This window comes from Corvus moneduloides, chromosome 7 (assembly GCF_009650955.1).
Source record: "Corvus moneduloides isolate bCorMon1 chromosome 7, bCorMon1.pri, whole genome shotgun sequence".
Lineage (NCBI taxonomy): Eukaryota > Metazoa > Chordata > Aves > Passeriformes > Corvidae > Corvus > Corvus moneduloides.
Window position 1 is genome coordinate 2,525,199 of NC_045482.1, and position 18,831 is coordinate 2,544,029.

The window sequence follows — 18,831 nt, forward strand, 5'->3', positions numbered from 1 at the left end:
GTTTTAGCACATATATTGCAGCAGTTAGTTGGTAAGTAGAACTTGAGGAATTCTGGGCCAGATCCTCAAGCCATTGCAGGGATTTGAGGCTTTCTTCCAAGTGCAGTGTAAATAGTTCAGACAGTGGATGATCTGCCCTGGAGCTTTGTGAAGGTTCTCACCAGCTGAGGGTCTGATTTAGTCCCTTCAAATGAGCTGATATTTTTGTGATCCCTGTGATAAAAGTTAGATTCATCGTTTGAACAAAACAAGAATTTTAGAGGGTTGATCAACTATTATTTCAGAGTTGTTTTATTTACACTTCAGTAAACTTTGCTCTCTTGTAATTTACCTGTAAAAAGAAAAAAGGACTGTGTTTCTTCTGCTTCTGTTTTTGTCAGAAAATGATGGGTCTTTGTGGCTTATCATTGCTGAAAGTAAATTTGTTGCAAGTTAAGTGCCTCTTGTAGGGCTCTTTGAAAATTGTATGTCTAAAGAGGATCGGGGTTTCAGCTTCTGAGGGGATCGGGGTTTCAGCTTCTGCCTGCCCAGGGGAGCAGCTGGAGACTGCACTGAAGGGTAAATATAAGAAAACAAAACTGGAAAAAAGCAAAAACACAACAAGAAAACCCCACCAAAATCCTCCCTTTTCCCCCAAACCCCAAGGGAAATTCTGCATATCACCGCAATTGCTTCCAAAGTTCTGTCGATGTTAATAGTGATGAACACTGCTTTTTTCTCCCTTGTCTTTCTTTTGCCTCCGTGTGTCTCTGCCTCTCCCGTTTGCTCTTTAACTCATTAGAGGTGCCCCAGCTCACTGACCTAAGCTTTGTTGACATAACTGACTCGAGCATCGGCCTGAGGTGGACCCCGTTAAATGCCTCCACCATTATTGGGTACCGCATCACAGTAGTTGCGGCAGGAGAGAGTGTCCCTATATTTGAAGATTTTGTGGACTCCTCAGTAGGATACTACACAGTGACAGGCTTGGAGCCGGGCATTGATTACGACATCAGTGTAATCACACTCATTAATGGCGGAGAGAGCGCCCCTACCACTCTGACACAGCAAACGGGTGAATTTTGAAAACTTCTGTGTTTTGTGGGCGGTGTCACTGGCTGTCACTGGCTGTCGGGGTGCCGGGGCTTTGTCAAAGAGGAATCGAGCCGCTCGCTGCGGGGAGGCCAGACAGACCCAGCTCGCTGCTTTCCCCGGATGGCAGCTGGGGATGGATGTGCACTGCTCGCTTTCGGATTGGAGGCATGTTAATGCCATGAATGGCTGCAGACTTGCCAGGCTCATTCACCTTCTGCTAGTCAGATTTCCAGGATCCAGTTGGAATGAAGAGCCTGAAACGCAAGCTGTGTGTTCGCCAGACTTTAAAACTGTGATTCCCCAAATTAGGGGTGCTAAAAGGCGGAGTAGATCAGCAGACACCCTCCAGCCTTGACAGCTGTTTGAGCTTCCAGCAGCCCGTGTCCGTGGTGGCCCCACTCTTTCCACAATGCCCCAAAGGATGCAGATGGACACCACTCCCTGAGTACATGCCAGTGACAGCCATGCCACACCGTCAAGGGTCTCTATAGTGCATGAGCTGAAGGCAAGCTGGAAACTGGTTCTTGCATGAAATCTTGTTGTGTTTGAAAGTCCTGAGGCTGTAAATCCTTCGACACGAGTAGAAGTAGAGTCATAGGAAATTAGTGATATACCTTCTCCTCTCCTGTGTGTGCATGTATGGATTCTAGATGAGATTACTTTTCCATCTGTAAGCTGCTGTATGGCAACTTTAAACCTCTCTTGGCACCACATCTGTAATACAAAATCCAGCTGCTAGAAGCACATTACTGAAACTTGCTACCTTGTTTTTAAATTAGCCCTGTGGGGTACATTTAACATATCAGGAATTGCCAAGAGGTTAAAGCAGCCTGACAGTAGTGCAGACACATTTTTCTCTTGACTGTAGTAGAACCAAATGTAGTTTAGAAGTCTGTTTGCATGAGTCTGATGCCGTAGTCTGTTGTGCATGAGATACTTTCTCTGGTGATTGGTTCCCTGAACAGACATCTTGATCGATATGAATCTGAGAACTGAGGTAGATTTGTTCTTTGCTGTGTAGCTGTGCCTCCTCCCACCGATCTGCGCTTCACCAATGTGGGGCCTGACACCATGAGGGTGACTTGGACTGCCCCGACTTCCATCGTGCTGAGCGGTTTCCTGGTGCGCTACTCCCCTGCCAAGAAGGAGGAGGATGTTGCAGAGGTGACAGTCTCACCCTCAGACCGCATGGTCATCTTAACAAGTGAGTGGGTTACCTACATAAGTCAAGCATAAGAGGCCCCTCATCATAAAATCATAGGATTGATTACTAAGAGAAAAGAATTCCAAGGTCACTGAGTTGAACCATCAACCCAGCTCACCACCAAGCCATGTCCCCAAGTGCCAATCCACACACCTCCTGAACATTTCTAGGGATGGTGACTCCACACCTGACCAACCTTTCAGTGAAGGAAATTTTCCTGATATCCAACCTTGACCTCCCCTAGTGCAACTTGAGGTCTTTTCTTGTCCCATCACTTGTTACCTGGAGAAGAGACTGACCCCCAACCTTCCTACAGCCTCCTTTCAAGTAGTTGTAGAGGGTGAGAAGGTCCACCTGACACAAAATGAGGCAAAATAAAAATTGTTTAAATGTGGCTGGCCAAGATCTCAGCTGATCTAAGCTGATGTTGCAAGTAGCCTCATACAAACTCACACTAAGTGTGGTTTGACCTCTAGCTTTACCCAAGTTAAAGCCAAACCACAAGCAAGTTTTTTCCTATCAATCCAAGGACAGTGGTGAATCAGGCTATGAGGCAACTGCATTGATTTGCAGCCTGGTTAGGTATTAACAGTAAATACGTGTTATTCACCTGGTTTGCCAGTAATGTCAAGGACTTCCAGTGCAGAGGTTCAGGGAGAGGATCAGAATATGCAAAAGGTCATTGCTCCTTTGACTTTGTATGCTCAGACCAGAAAACCCATACTGTTTGGAGCCTTACAGGACATGGCAACAAAATGTGGGCATTTTCCAAGAGCTGACATTAATTTTTGGGGCAAAAGCTGTGTAGTATTTATAGTTGGGGTTTTTTCCTCACTATCCTAGAATCAGGTTGGTTAAGGGAGGGACAATACCTGCTTTCAGAATAAAAAACTAAATCTGGAGCTTGTCTGACTTAGAATAGCTGTGTTGGAAATCCTTGGCCCTATTTCAGTTTATATCAGCTAAAGCTGTGGCCTAGTGCATAACTAAACTAGTAGATAACTAGAAGGGACCCTGTAAAAAAGGTAATTGCTTCTAGTCAATCTCCACAAACTAAGGGAGCACTGACATAGGATATCATGCTCCTTCAGGCTAAAGCACTGCAGGGAACCATTATGCCACAAAAATAACTGATTTAAACTTTTGGTTGTCCTGGAGGCTCAGATCTTCCATCAAGCAAAACCTGATTGTCTGCTAAGAAATGCAGTTAAAATTGTGTAGGTTGATTCACTTCTTGCTGTTAGCAAAGAAGTACATCCAAATTCCTGTTCTTCAACTCCACAGACCTGCTCCCTGGTACTGAATATCTGGTGAAAGTCTACAGTGTTTCCGAGCAGCGCGAGAGTGCGCCTTTGTATGGAATCCAGAAAACAGGTACTTGGATGCACATGTGGTTAATGCCATCCTTTAAGAATTCATTAATGGGACTTCATTGCTTTTTTCCTGTGATGACACCAAGCAGTTTGGTTGAGGTCAGTCCTGTGTCTCTTGAAACACCCAGGTCTCGATTCCCCCACTGGCCTCGACTTCTCAGATATAACCGCAAACTCCTTCACCGTGCACTGGATTGCTCCTCGTGCCACCATCACGGGCTACAGGATCCGCTACCAGCCGGAGCAGGGCGGGGCCCGGCCCAAGGAGGAACGTGTGCCTCCCTCAAGGAACTCCATCACCCTCACCAACCTGCTGCCAGGCACCGAGTATGTGGTCAGCATCATCGCCATCAATGGCAGGGAGGAGAGCCTGCCCTTGGTTGGCCAGCAAACAACAGGTGAGCCTTGAGGGAATGCGGGATTTGGAGTGTCCTCTAGCAAGGCAGTTGCTGTAAAACCACATCTCCCCTGCCAGCTTCACTCGTGAGGAAATGCCTGTGTACTGAGGTAGGGCCTGATTTAGAGAAAGGTGGTAGGACCCATGCTACTTTCAGATGTTTCTAGGGCCAGCAGAACTATTTTCATTAAATCCAGTGCAATGCCATATGGTTTTTAACCAGATCCATCTCTTTGGAGAGGAGTGTGCACTGAGCCAGAGGACAGACAGATGAGTAGCGGAGGTATAAGTGGAGTATGTAGCTGATGTACAATTGTGTTGAAACTGTCTTCTCAATTCTGTTTTTCTAGTGTCTGATGTTCCAAGGGACCTGGAAGTCACTCCTACCAGCCCAACCAGCCTCAGGATTTCCTGGGATGCTCCTGCAGTGACAGTCAGATACTACCGGATCACTTATGGTGAAACAGGTGAGGGCAGGCTGTGACAGCCAGTCACAGACCAGAAACTCTATTCTGACACCATTAGAAAGCAAGTAGCAAAGGTACCTTGGACTGTAGTGAACATATAGGTGCCTTTTTTAAAGAAGAGCAAATCCTATTTTGTCTACCCAAAGGGAAAGAACATCTGGAGTATTCCAGTAATTTTAGAGGTGGTTCTGTGTACATATTTCATTCTTGGAATGGTCAAAACAACTTTGACCCAACAACAGGGTTCTGTCTTCAGCTTGATGTTGATACAGGACTGTCCTGGTTCTTGTAGTGATGTTAAATGCATGCTTTACAGATCTATTACATTTCTTTTTTTTAACCTACTTTTCCTAGGTGGAAGCAGCCCCGTACAGGAGTTCACAGTGCCTGGCACTGTGTCTACTGCCACCATCACTGGCATCAAACCTGGTGTTGAATACACCATCACTGTGTACGCTGTAACTGGCCGTGGAGACAGCCCTGCCAGCAGCAAGCCAGTCACTGTCACCTACAGAACAGGTGAGACCTCATTAAATCAAACAACAACAACAAAAAAAAAATCCCCCCACAGCTTTGTGTTGGCTTTTCCACATAAATGTGTATCACTGATCCCTGGTTTCTTTTAGAAGCCATGGGCTATAGGGCCATGAGTTTCAGTGGAGCTGTGTATCTTGGTGGCCCAGCATGATAAGTGATGGGGCACAGAAGGGGATCGTGGATGTGGAGGAGGGGAAACCCTGTGCAGTCCAGATGGGGATAAAAGCAGTGCCTGACTGCTCATTGCAGAGTGGAAATCCTGTTGGGCTCTCCTATTGTGGGGTCACTGCTATCTTAACTCTAGTGCATCACTGTCAGATTATGTGATCCTGAGGAGACCTAACTTTCTAACTCCAAGACTGTTGTCTCCCTCCTGATTTGGATATAGCTTAATCCTACTGCTGTAGCTGCAGATAAAGGCATTTAATAGCCTTTAAACAACAAAAATCCTCAGCTAACGTTGCTATGAGATCAGTCACCCACACATCATGGTTAAGGCTTTTTTGCTCTGGGCTAGCATGAGGCACAGATAAATAGCAACATGTGTTTTCTCTTCCAAGCAGTGCAGAATAAAATTCAGCCAGGACACAACAGTGGAGGGAGGGTTTCCTGTACCAACATACTCAGAAAAATTATTTTTATTGCCCAGAAATAGACACACCATCCCAGCTGCAAGTCACCGATGTCCAGGACAACAGTATCAGCATCAGATGGCTCCCTTCAACATCCCCAGTCACAGGGTATCGAGTGACTGCTGTCCCCAAGAAGGGACACGTGCCCACAAAAATTAAAAATGTCCCTGCAGGTAAGAGTCATGTCATCCTTCACTGGATCTGTAAAGAATGCAGGATGTGACCACTCAAATCTTGCTGCTGCTTGTACCTTTTCTTGCCATCCTGATGACTTTCCATTGTGTCTCATGCAGGAGAAGCTAGGGCAGATTTTTGCCCCCAAAGTTTTGTATTTCTTTGACACCACTGTATTGCAAAGGTTTATTCTTGGCAGCCTCAGTGTGCCTGAAAAGCACCTGCATTTCAAAGAAATACCATTGGTTTTCTAGCATCTAGCAAAACTTGCTCTGAAATCCTTCTGGAGGTCACATAATGTGACCCTTGCTCATAGCATGGACTCAGTCACTTACACCACAGGTGTGTAGTGTAGTACCTGTGGAACCTGCTGTGTCAGCTCTCAGGAGCACTGCATTTTGTGGGATCAGCAGAGCACTTGGGGATGCTTGTGATGCAGCTGAGTTGATGGTCAGTCTTTACCCTGGAAAATGATGAAAGCTGCTCTCCCTGTGCTTTGTTTTACCCACTGTGCTAACCTGCCCTTTCAGCTGTGCAGCCTTGGGGCAGGTACAAATTGCAGTTGTGCACTGCCAGAGAACGATGGTGCAATTTAAAGGCAAATGTAATTTGTCAGTCCCACCTTGTTTTAATTACACTTATTTATGGTATGGCTTAGGCAGGCCATTCAATCAAGGCTGTTTTGAGGCCAGCTCTCTGCAGCTTTGTGCTGTTCTTTCTGACTGATGGTGTTCTTTCCTGCCAGATCAAACTCAAGTCACTATTGAAGGTCTGCAGCCCACAGTGGAGTACACGGTCAGTGTCTTTGCTCAGAATCAGAACGGAGAGAGCCAGCCCTTGGTTGATACAGCTGTCACCAGTACGTATTTCACTTCATGGGAACAAACACGTGTTTTCTCTTGATGTCTGAACCTACTATCACGTTCCCAGGGAAAGCAAAAACCAGGGTCCTGGTCTCCAGGAGAGAGTGAGGTGGTTTGCCCTGTGAGAAGTACCATGCACCTAAACTGCAGATGCTGGCACAAATGCAGTCCCTCTGCCTCAAACACTGCCAAAATGCAATTTCCTGCCTCCTCAAAATGCTGCGCTTCTCATTTTCTTTCACTAAAGCCACAAAGTCTTTTGGTGTTTTGTTTGCCATCAGCCAATCAGTGGATAAAATGTGCCAAGATCTCCTTTGTGTGGAGCTAGATGGCAAAGGTGATTCCAGTTAAGGAACTGGACTGGGATTGGGAGCACTTGCCCTGTGTGAGGGAGTAAAGGAAACTACGTGGATTATACCAAGAATTTGGGATGAAGCACTGCAAAAGAAAGAACAATTCCAGGTTTGAGGTGCCCTGTCCAAAGCAGCAGTCTGCTCAGGACACAGGAGGGACCTTGTAACTCAGGGATATCTCTGAGGTAAAGTGCCTTTTGAGGGACACCTCTGGGGTAGGGATTTGTGTGATTGTTACTCTGCTCAAGCTTGTATTCAAAACCACAACTCAGCCCCAAACACTATAGACAACAGGAGCTTCTCCAGACCTTTGCAGAGATGGGTGAAGTCCACATTCAAACCAACAAATTCCTGGACAAAAATCACCTTTGCCAACTAGAAAATGTAGAAAATTGAGGACTAATACAAAATGGCAAATGAAAAATTGGAAACTTTACAGAAAAGTAGGATTTTGATCCAATATAAAAATGACACGCTACATCCTCCCATTTTGTGTAACAGATGTGTGTATTTCTGTGGTAGCCACTCAGACTTCTGAGGAGCAAGGCTCGCTTCCCCTGCTGTCCTGCACTGAGCTCCCACCTTGCCAGGAAAATCCCATGAATTGGTTTAATTGGGAGGAGTGCGTATCACCCAGCTGCACCTGTGGACATTCCCTGTGCACTCAATACAAAGCTGAAGTGTTTCTAACTGATTTTACAATATAATGTGCTGAGTAATTTTGCTTTCTTGATGAGTGTGTTAATTGGGTATTAATTTATGAAAGAAAATAGCGGGATGGATTCTCCTTGGACTGGCACTTTGCACAGCAGCTCACAGTGATGAACAGCAGGTGCTGTGAACCCAAACTTACAGTGTCAGGTGGGTTCTCTGGCTGCTTTTAGCACTAGTGACCATTTACGTGGGAGAAATGGGTCTTAAAATTCCCATTGCTTTTTTTTCTCTCGTCCACTTTTAAAGTAGCTTCATGCTACTAGAGTTGTGTGAAAAGGGTTTTGGTGCCAAGTGGACTCAAGAATAGGTAAGAATTGGTGTCCTGGCTGCTTTGAAGGTGGCAGTGCAGGTCTTTTTGGCTTCCACAAGGCAAAGATTGCCTTCCTGCTGCCTGGCACCAGCAAACTCAGCCTTAGGGATGTGAGCATGTGTGCAAGGTGCAGCACAGAGGAGAATCCAGTGCCCCCTTGCCACGCCAAACCAAAAACTGCTTTGCATGTAATCGAAATGCTTTTTATTTTCCTCACCCACAACCTGCTTTTTATCACTTAACCTCTTACCGTTAATTTGCCTAACAGACATTGACCGCCCTAAAGGACTAACATTCACTGAGGTGGATGTTGATTCCATCAAAATTGCTTGGGAAAGCCCGCAGGGGCAAGTCACCAGGTACAGGGTGACCTACTCAAGCCCTGAGGATGGAATCCATGAGCTATTGCCGGCCCCAGGTGGCGAAGAAGACACTGCTGAGCTGCATGGCCTCAGGCCAGGTTCTGAGTACACTATCAGTATCGTTGCCATATACGATGACATGGAGAGCCTGCCCCTCACTGGGACCCAGTCCACAGGTACAGCTCCCACCACCCCAGCAGGCCATGGCAGCAGCGGCTTCTGCCCCGAGGGGTAAAGTGTGCTTCCATGTGCAACTGGTGCTTCGTGCCGGGACAGCCCCAGGGGCAGCCCAGGGGATGGGATTGCTCCTGAGGGGTGGCTTAGCTGGGGCCATAGAGCTGCTTGCCAGCAGAGTCAGCCTGCACACACATCAGGGAAGGCAGGAAAGAGAGCGGGATTGAAGGAGCAGATCCTAGAGAAAAGAGGGAGGGGTGTCCTGTCCCTGGTCACGGAGCCTGATCCGTGGTGAGCGCTCTCACAGTGCTCTTGTCTTGCCTTTAGGTTATGGGAGAGCTGAAAGCACAGGTAGTGACCAACAACAGAGATGAGGGCAGATTTCATTCCCCTGGGGGCTTTGCTGTTGGATGGAGCCAAATGTCAGCAGGAAGGGCTGGGAGATTGCTGAACCCTCAGGTCTCACACAGCCTGCAGATCCCTCACTGGCACTGCTCTAGGGACCACAGCCCACTGCATGCCCGTACCCTGCACCCTCATCACCTCCATGAGAACAGGAGGGTCCCTTCTGTGCCAGGCTGATCCAGCTATAATTCCATGCATTGAAAATTCCTTGATGAAAAAGGAAAATTACTGCAAGGAATTAGCTTAACATTGCTTCCAGCAATATGGTATCCATTGCAAGCTTCCAGCATTACCAGATGTGACTTTATTACAAAGACAGGTAGCACCTGTGTAATAAAGGTCTCCCATTCATTTGTGGCTGAAAAGCTGGCACTTTAATTCCAGGGGAATTAAATGGAATGAATTCAGTGGGTCCTAGTGTACAGATTTACTGTGCTAAACTGAAGCAAAGTGATGTAATGATGGAACATCTGGCTGACTGCCTGCCAGAAATGCCAATATAGTACTTTTTCAAACCCACCCTCTGTGATTTACCTTTTGTGGGCTGTTCAAAGGTGGATTTGAAGTAATTCTAGACTTTCCATTGACTCTCATGGGCTTTAGATTGAGCTCTGAGCAAAGCCAGAAGGAAGAATTATCCTGTATTTCCACTTTGTAAAACTGGAAGGCTTTGACAGCAATGTGCCATAGTGGGCACTGTGGTAAGGTATATCTTTGTTCTGTTTACAGCCCCAGGCTTAGCAACAGTAAGGCAAGAAAATATTTCAATGGACACTCCTTTTTTTTAGGCAAACATTTGTTTGTAAGGATATTGGATGTGTTAGCTCGTGAACAGGCTCTGGTGTGATGAGCCTCATGGTCACCACAGCTCTGCTTTTCCATTGCCTTGCTCGCTGTGTAAGTGGCTGTAAAATGCTTCCCCTCTCCATTTGCAGTATTTTTATATCTTCTCTGCAATTCCTGAGCCTGCTTCCTACTTACTTTTGTAAATCATCCGTTGTATTTTAGGAATGAACAGACAGGGACAAGTGGAGCAGGACTAAACCGTGAGCTGTGTGATGAAAAGCAGAGACTGGTAGAACAATTAAAATAGACTGGCCTACTAGAGATTGAAGCACCTTCCTAAGCTTTACCTTATATTATAGCAAATGTCATTACTCACTTAACTTCAGGGTTGAAGCATTGATATCTCCTTATTTCTGCTGGAAAGAGTTACTGTAGATTTGAGAATCTCCTCCTGAATGCCATGTCCCTTCCCACAGTGCTTTATGCCTGTGTTTGCACAAGGCACTCCACTTTCCTGGCCTAAACCTGTCTCCTGTTCAGGAGAGAATATTGTCTTATCCAAGACTGTCTTTTCTTAAACTCACCACATGCTAATCTGGATTTTTGCAGCAATTCCACCTCCAACAAACCTGAAGTTTACTCAGGTAACTCCCACCAGTCTCACCATCAACTGGAATGCACCAAATGTTCGCCTCACTGGTTACAGAGTCAGAGTGAACCCCAAAGAAAAGACTGGTCCTATGAAAGAAATCAACCTTTCTCCAGACAGCACATCTGCAGTCGTGTCTGGCTTGATGGTAACTTTTTTCTTTGTATTGTGGGAAGGAGATGTTGGAAGCAATTTCAGATTCCTGGGTCAGGAACTTCAGTTGGAGTAGATCATTACAGCTCCTGAGGGTCTGGCTCTGAAGCTGATGGCAAGTCAGACTGCAGCTACTCAGTACTGTAGTTTTTTTAAAAGCCAAGTAATTGGCCAGCTGAATCTGCATTCTACCCCCTTCCTCATCTAGTACAGAGTGGATGCCTAATCAAATGCAAATTATCAGGTTCACAATCAAAAGTAACCCAGCAAAATGCTTTTACTCATCTTTCACGAAAGAGGTCAGATAAAGTGATGCAATGTGGAGATTTCAAGCTGTGATATGGGAGCTCTGGCAGTCTATTGCCTATTTTTAAGACATCTGCAAAATATAAGTTAAAAATGCAAGTCTTTTGTGAGTAGGCTTAAATTTGCTATATAGCCATCTTCTCCACTGGAAACATTTCAGGAGTTCCTGAACTGGAGAAGGCTGAAAATCACTGCTTTTATGGTTCCTGCAATCTTAAAAAGATACTGATCTGTTTTTAAGGAGTTTTATGAATCATTTTCAGAAATGAGCCTTTAAAAACATTCTAATCTAAGTGGACCCATGGTCTGATGCAGCCAAGGACAAAAACCCCCATGCTGTTACTTCCACAATTCTCTTTTATTCATATTATTTTATTCCTTATCATAGCAAATGGCATCCATTAACTGGGAAAAATAGAAGGGAAATTAGAGTTTTTCTGAAGAATCAGCTTTGAAGCACAGTTTCTAAAATGAGGGGTGATAAATAAGCTTCTTCCAGGATTTCTTGTGCTCCTGAGTGTGCCCTGCTTGTCAGGGTCCATGTCTGCTCTTTTATTACAGCTGGAAATAATTAGAATTATCCCATCAGTCCTTCCCTGACTTATTTTAAGGCTTCCTATTTCAATAAGTGGTGACTGAGAAACGTGGCTCCACCAAACACTGACTGAGGAGTATTTCCCCCTGTGCCTTCTCGTAACGTGGTGTAACTCTGTCCATTCTAGGTAGCAACCAAGTATGAAGTGAGTGTGTATGCCCTGAAGGACTCCCTGACCAGCAGACCCGCCCAGGGGGTGGTCACCACCCTTGAAAGTAAGTGGTGGCCCTCCCCAAATGACCACTTAGTGCTGTGTGGGTGCAGTGGCTGGGAGCCTGCTCCATGTCCAAAGTGGGGCTCTATCCAAAGCTCCATCCCAGGCTTCACCAACACTTGGCTGATGATTCCCAGTCCCCACTGTACTGACAGGACCCCTTTTCCTTGTGGTGCAGATGTGAGTCCCCCTCGCAGGCCCCGGGTGACAGATGTCACGGAGACAACCATCACCATTACCTGGAGAACCAAGACTGAGACCATCACTGGCTTCCTTGTGGAAGCCATTCCTGCGGGTGGCCAGAACCCCATTCAGAGGACCATCAGCCCTGAACTCAGGAGTTACACTATCACTGGTAAGTGAGGGCTTCTGCAGCTGCAGGGTCATAGCAGAAAGTACACTGGGTTCTTGTTTTGGGACTCAATATCCTTGATGAGAAATACCGTAGGAACAAAAGGTGGGGAAAAAACATCTGAGGTATCAAGACTGGGCTCCAAGAAGAGATTATTGAAAGACATTCTGATGGCCATCTTAGGTGGCTTCCTCTCCTTAGCTAACATCTGTGTTTCAACTTCATTTTAGGCTTGCAGCCTGGCACTGACTACAAGATCTACCTGTACACTCTGAATGAGAATGCACGCAGCTCCCCAGTGGTACTGGATGCCTCCACTGGTAATGATCTTGTCTGACCTTTCTGCTCTTCTGAGTAATCACATATGGTAGTTAGGAGTTGTCTATATCTGATCACATTTAATATTTCCTGTGACTTAGAGCAATAGGTTTTACTCCCAAGTTTGAGAAGGGTGTCAAGCATGTGTAGCTCAGGTGAAGCTGGTCTTTTCTGCATTTGACCCGTTTTCTTTTGTTTCCACCCAGCTATCGATGCTCCTTCTAACCTGCGCTTCCTTACAACCACAAGCAACTCCCTGCTGGCCACCTGGCAGCCTCCCCGAGCCAAAATCACTGGCTACATCATCAGATATGAGAAACCTGGCTCACCAGTCAAGGAGATCCTGCCTCGCCCCCGGCCTGGCACCACCGAGGCTACCATTACTGGTGACTGTCTTGTCTGGGAGCTCTTCACCTGAAACTCTTGAATTGAAAGAGAGAGGGAGGGGGAAGGCCTAATTATAAAATGTGTTGATGATTAGCTAATAGACAGAGAAAGTTGTGTTCCTTTATTGTAGTTTCCAGTACTAGAGAGTGGTCCTAGAAGCACACCTGTCCTATAAACACATTCCAATGCACTGGTCAGAGCAACCACCACATTTGAACAGTTCAGTGTTTGCTTCCACTGTCACCACAGCTGTTGTCCTTTCAAGGAAAAAAGCCCATGATTCTGGCACCCCACCAGTCACACGTGGTGAAGATCCCTTAAGTTTGAGTCTGCGATCCCAGCTGACGTGATCAGATTGCAGACTTGCTCTGAGGAGCAGGAGGCTGAGCTCTCTGCACTCTCCTGAAAACCTCAGATCTGAAATACACATACCTGCTACTGTAGCCATACTCACCTCTCACTCTGCCTTAGATCTCACACATAATCACAAAAGAAAAGCAACTCATAAGTCTAAAATTGTTTTATGTCCTCCCTCCCTGCCTAGGTTTGGAACCTGGCACTGAATACATCATCTACATCATTGCTGTGAAGAACAGTCAAAAGAGTGAACCACTGGTTGGCAGAAAAAGGACAGGTAAAACAAAGCTCTGGATTGTTCTGTGCCAACAGGAGATGTCTTCCAGTTGGGGAATACAGTTGGGGAGACACTGAAGGACACTTGTGGAGGACTGAAATAATGTTTTTTAAAATATCCTGTTCACACCACTCAGCCACACCTTTTCTTTGAGTCAAATAGGCTTTGTAAGGAGATTTTCCTTTCTAAGGATGCAGGAGGTACACTTCTAAATTTATATTAATCACACTTACCTGTGTTTGAACACTAGGAACAGAACAGTGTGCTTGGTGCTGGATTCTTGCTTGGGTACCTAATTGATAATTAAATCAGGGTTAACATTACTGTCTAACACTTGATGGCATCAAATGCAGAATCCATTCAATTTGTTCCTGTTGCATTTCTCTTACTTTGCAACTTTCACAGTACAAGATTGAGATACCTATAGCAAGCAAAATACCAGCTGGGCATGCAAATGCAATCAAGGAGCAAGTTTCTTCCTGCTCACCAGTGATTCCTCTTAAAATGATAATCTGCAGCTATCTCTTGTAATCATTTCTTCTCAATTTGAGCAGTGGTGGTGGCATCTTTGTGTTGCAGTGTTTGGAAGTGTTGCTCAGCTGTATGAAAATTTTATACTAACACACTTCTTATGCCTATGTGTGAAAGAGGGAGATAGAAATTACCTTTACAATCACAACAAGGTCATAAAAAGTGTGTTATGTCTTGGGATAATTGCTAATATTTGATGCTTGGAGTGGGGTAATACAGCTGTTTCATTTGCCATTGTTCCTTTGCCATGCTTTGCTTGATGGCCTCTAACCTTTCTTTGGCCAGATGAGCTCCCCACGCTGATTAGCAGACCACACCCCAACCAGCCCGACATCCTGGACGTGCCTTCCATTGATGAGGGGACCCCTTACCTCACGAACAATAGGTATGACAATGGCAACGGTATCCAACTTCCAGGCTCCTCTGGGCACCCTCAGACAGTAGGACACCAGGGGCAGCAAGTCTTCTTCGAGGAGCACGGGTACAGGCGGCCTGGACCCACCACAGCCACTCCCCTCAGGCCGGGATCCAGGCGGCCGCTGCCCAGCGTGGATGAAGCCATCGAGATCCCGGGATACCAGGTGCCCATCGTCGTGGAGCCCTCGTACCCGCACTCCCGTGGGCCCCGGCGCAACGACACCACAGGGCAAGAAGCCCTTTCTCAGACCACCATCTCCTGGAGGCCGCTGCTGGAGAGCTCTGAGTACATCATCTCCTGCCAGCCCGTCAGCCAGGACGAGGACACTCTGCAGGTAATGGGGCCGTCTCAGCAGAGGGACAGTGTAGCCTCACCTGGGGCAGCCCCCAGTCCCTCTGCTGTGCTAAGGAAGTGGCAGGAATCAGCCTAAAGAGTGTGTTTAACACATAGCTGAGACCAGGGTGGATAACAGCCTCCCTCCTCTCCTTTATGGAAAAGACTACTGGATGAAACTGCAAAACCAGAACGCTTTGAAATGCTGTCAGCAGTGACCCTTCACCAGGGCAGGGGACAGTAAGCTGAGTGGGAGTTTCAAAGATTGAGGTGCTGCTTGTCCAAGCTAAAATACTCCTCCTATGTTTCCTGTGGTTTCCCTGAAATGGCAGAACTAACCCTCATGATCCATAGTGCAGAGTGGCCAAGTTTAACTTGGTATTGTTTGAAGTTCTCAGAGTATCTAAGGGGAGTGGTCTGGCTCCATCATGGTACAGAGCATGGGTGTCATCCTGAACACCTTGTCTTTCCTATGAGAGCAGTAACATCTAAAGGGTATTCCCTCCTCCCTTTCTGGTGACCTGGCATTGTCTCTTGTTGCAGTTCAGGGTTCCTGGCACTTCCTCCAGTGCCACACTCAAGGGTCTTACAAGAGGGGCCACCTACAACATCATAGTGGAAGCCCTGAAGGATCACCGGAGGCAGAAGGTGCTGGAGGAGGTGGTCACAGTTGGCAACACTGGTAAGGAACAGTCTTAGGGAGTCTGGCTGAATCTGTGCAGCCCCTGCCTCATTCCCTGTACTCAAGGTAACCTACCTGGTACCCAAGCTTGACAATGGTTCAGAAAGGAAACTTCTCCTGACAAGGACAGTTTGTAGCAGGACCCTGGGACAAGGGATTTGTGAGGTCCTCTGGTTTTGGATAACTGACACACACTGATGGTGGGATGAGAGCTATCCTGAGCTGCTGTGTAAGCACAGAGAATGTGCTTTGAGGCTCCAGGCACACCCCAGGGCCCCAAGAGAGATCTGGTACTTGCTGTGCTTAAAGGGAGTCAGAGTCACTGGTGCCTCATATCCGTCATAGACGGGACCATCAGCTCTTACCCTGATCATCACACACTGAACTCGTGGTTGTGAAGCCACCCACCTGCCAGCCAAGGCACACACCCAAGGTGTCAAATCACTCTGCCCAACAACAGGGTCTGCTCTCCTTCTCCCAGCCCCCTGCCATGAGATAGAACCTGCAACACCCCAAAAAAGGGCACATCATGAAGCTACCAACCCCCTGCTGTTCTCTCAGCATCTTACAGCAAATTTTCTCCTAAAAACAGGCAGAGTCAGATTGTTGCTCACCAGCAGCAAATGCAAAAACTCACACTTGCTTGAAACTTGGCAAATCAAAACGAAAATAGCCTTCGTGTCAGTTTTTTTTATCATTCAACTGCTTGGACACATGCAGATGGAAAATAAATCACAGGGAGCTGGGTTGCTGACAGAACCATCAAGTATATGCCCATGGGGTAGTTCCATTCCTGCCAGGATATTGCAAGAAGAAGAAAGTGTGTATTCACTGAAAATCATTCTGTCTTTCAGCAGTTCCCATGCTGTGTGTGATGCCTGTTTCTTCTCTTTTCGTTCCAGTGTCTGAAGGACTAAACCAGCCAGCTGACGACACCTGCTTTGATACTTACACTGGCTCCTTCTATTCCATTGGCGAGGAATGGGAGCGCTTATCTGAAACTGGCTTTAAGCTCTGGTGCCAGTGTTTAGGCTTTGGCAGTGGCCATTTCAGATGTGACTCTTCTAGTGAGTAGCTTGCTGTTAACCATCCCCATCCCCACTCCCCCCCAGCACCAGTGCCATGTTTGACAGAACCAGCCTCATCCAAACATGATGCAAATGAAGGCAGGATCTGAAGTCGTTAAACCAAAGCAGTGTTTTGCATCATGAGAAGGGATGGAAAACTTTGGTTACCTCTGAGCTGTGCAGCTAATCTAGAATTGCCATCAGCAGCAATCAATATTGTATTGATAAGTGATGTTTTTACCTTGCCAGACATGTCTGGGTAATATGGGCAAGTGTGGATTTCAGTGGGTATTAGAGCCAGTGCTGGTATTACAATAAATCTGGCTTGCATTGCAGGCAGCCTTTGCAAAGCAGCTTGCAAAACCAGTTTTCTAATTTTCTAACACTTCTGCCCAGGGCATTAAGTTTTATTCTTTGCAGAACTGTGGTTTACATGGAATAATATCCGACTTGATGTAAGGGAATGGAACAAAAGTCTGTGATTGAGCAGTTTAACACAACACATACCCAACTAATTAAAATTAGGCTTTTAAATTGTGGGATAAGCTCAGCAAAGAGATTATTTCTGCAATTTCCATAGACTCAGAGGAGTCTATGCAAAGACACTTAATTTTACAGGAAAAGACACTTATTTTACAGGATTAATATTTATATTTCATTATTTGATACACATGGCTTACCCATTGTGTCTTGCAAGATTGTGGTGAAGTTTATACTGGGTATTTGTCCAAAGAAAGAGCATTTAAAATATTTTTCTCTCCTTTCCTGCCCCACATCTATTAAATTCCTTTTCATTTCTTTTCTTCTCCTATGAACCAAACCTCCTCTCCCCATTCTTTGTCACATCCTACTTTTTTCCCAACAGCCTCTACACATTTCCCAGTGCTGGAACAGCCTTCAGCAGTTAAAAACTGCAGGAGCTGAACCCATTTCCTCCTTGGGACTTAGATGAGCTGAAAAGATTCTTTCTCCTGCCCTTCCTGAGACAATGCCAAGCTATTTTCCTCCTGCTGCATGTGGTATAACTACTGATTCTTGTTCCTCTGCCTTCTCCAGAGTGGTGCCATGACAATGGAGTTAACTACAAGATTGGGGAGAAGTGGGACAGGCAAGGGGAGAATGGCCAGATGATGAGCTGCACCTGCCTTGGGAATGGAAAAGGAGAATTCAAGTGTGAACCTCGTAAGTCTCTTTCTGCTGGTTAGTCTGGGCTCCCATTCAGGAAATCTCAGCATCTCAACTCTGTCCTGCCAGGGGGACAAGCAAAGTACCAGTTTATCAGTGCATCTGATTCAGGCTGAACTGTGACAGCTTCAGTCTGTTCTCACAAGAGCTGAAGGCATAAATCTCACATTCCTGAACTTGAAAAGAAGGAAAACCTTTTGTTAGCTCAGGTCACAGCACACTGAGCACTTGTCTTCCTCTGGCCCTGGAGCTGCACACCAGGGACATGTCACTGCACTCAGACGGGTGGATTACTCCAGCTGCACTTTCCTGCAGGGCCTGTCACCTCAAGCTCCTCTGGCCTTCCCTCTGTGACTTAAACTTCATTGCTCTTGTCAGGAAAATACCCTCCTGTTGTAGGTTTGAGCTGTGAACATGTCTGATGTTCCCCTGCCAGTCAGGGAGCCTCTGGTCAGACAAGGGGAGCATGCCTGCGCAGGGGCTCCCCTTCTGATCACCAGGCTGCTTTGAGCATATTTAAAGCCAAGCCCAGGCCCTGCAGCTGAGCTCTGCCTGTTCCTCCACAGATGAGACCACGTGCTATGACGATGGGAAGATGTACCACGTTGGGGAGCAGTGGCAGAAGGAGTACTTTGGGGCCATCTGCTCCTGCACTTGTTACGGAGGACAGCAGGTGAGCAGGAGGGATGTGTTACGTTGGACACAGGGAGTGGACAGGGGTGGCTGTGCTGGGCTGCACTTCAAAGACTGCTGGGTTTCAGGTCATGGAAAGGGCCCACAGAAGAAGAAAAGTAAGTAGGAGAGCTGAAGTACTTGCATTGGTGCCTGTGTGGTGTAACACAGGAGCAGCCTTAGTGGTGGTAGTGGCTCTGTAGCCACACGTATGAATGTTCATGAATTAATGGCTTGAAGATGAAGGAGGGTAGATTTACATGGGATATTAGGAAGGAATTATTCCCTGTGGGGGTGGTGAGGCCCTGGCACAGGTTGCCTAGAGAAGCTGTGGCTGTCCCATCCCTGGAAGTGTCCAAGGCAAGGTTGGATGGGGCTTGGAGCAACCTGGGACAGTGGAAGGTGTCCCTGCCCATGGCAGGGGAGTGGAATGGGATGGGCTTTAGGATCCCTTCCAACCCAAACCAGTGTGGGATTCCGTGAGCCCTGGCAGCTCCTTGGCAGTGGCAC

The 18,831-nt window shown here is 46.6% G+C and overlaps 1 protein-coding gene across 7 annotated transcripts in view; it reads left to right on the top strand.

The window, feature by feature from the left end:
• The window catches only part of FN1 (fibronectin 1), a 52,029-nt gene that overhangs the window by 31,123 nt on the left and 2,075 nt on the right, over positions 1-18,831 (top strand). For 2 of the 7 annotated variants that reach the window (XM_032114073.1, XM_032114072.1), the window contains exons 25-44: positions 782-1,054; positions 2,096-2,278; positions 3,563-3,652; positions 3,780-4,049; positions 4,399-4,515; positions 4,870-5,034; positions 5,702-5,857; positions 6,604-6,717; positions 8,367-8,636; positions 10,435-10,622; positions 11,656-11,743; positions 11,921-12,097; positions 12,325-12,414; positions 12,619-12,798; positions 13,344-13,433; positions 14,250-14,716; positions 15,259-15,397; positions 16,300-16,464; positions 17,521-17,646; positions 18,216-18,322. In XM_032114073.1, coding sequence (XP_031969964.1) covers positions 782-1,054; positions 2,096-2,278; positions 3,563-3,652; positions 3,780-4,049; positions 4,399-4,515; positions 4,870-5,034; positions 5,702-5,857; positions 6,604-6,717; positions 8,367-8,636; positions 10,435-10,622; positions 11,656-11,743; positions 11,921-12,097; positions 12,325-12,414; positions 12,619-12,798; positions 13,344-13,433; positions 14,250-14,716; positions 15,259-15,397; positions 16,300-16,464; positions 17,521-17,646; positions 18,216-18,322 — 3,455 coding nt within the window. The remainder of the gene's footprint in view (positions 1-781; positions 1,055-2,095; positions 2,279-3,562; positions 3,653-3,779; positions 4,050-4,398; positions 4,516-4,869; positions 5,035-5,701; positions 5,858-6,603; positions 6,718-8,366; positions 8,637-10,434; positions 10,623-11,655; positions 11,744-11,920; positions 12,098-12,324; positions 12,415-12,618; positions 12,799-13,343; positions 13,434-14,249; positions 14,717-15,258; positions 15,398-16,299; positions 16,465-17,520; positions 17,647-18,215; positions 18,323-18,831) is intronic. The other 5 variants (XM_032114075.1, XM_032114074.1, XM_032114076.1 and 2 more) reach the window with 5 other exon arrangements.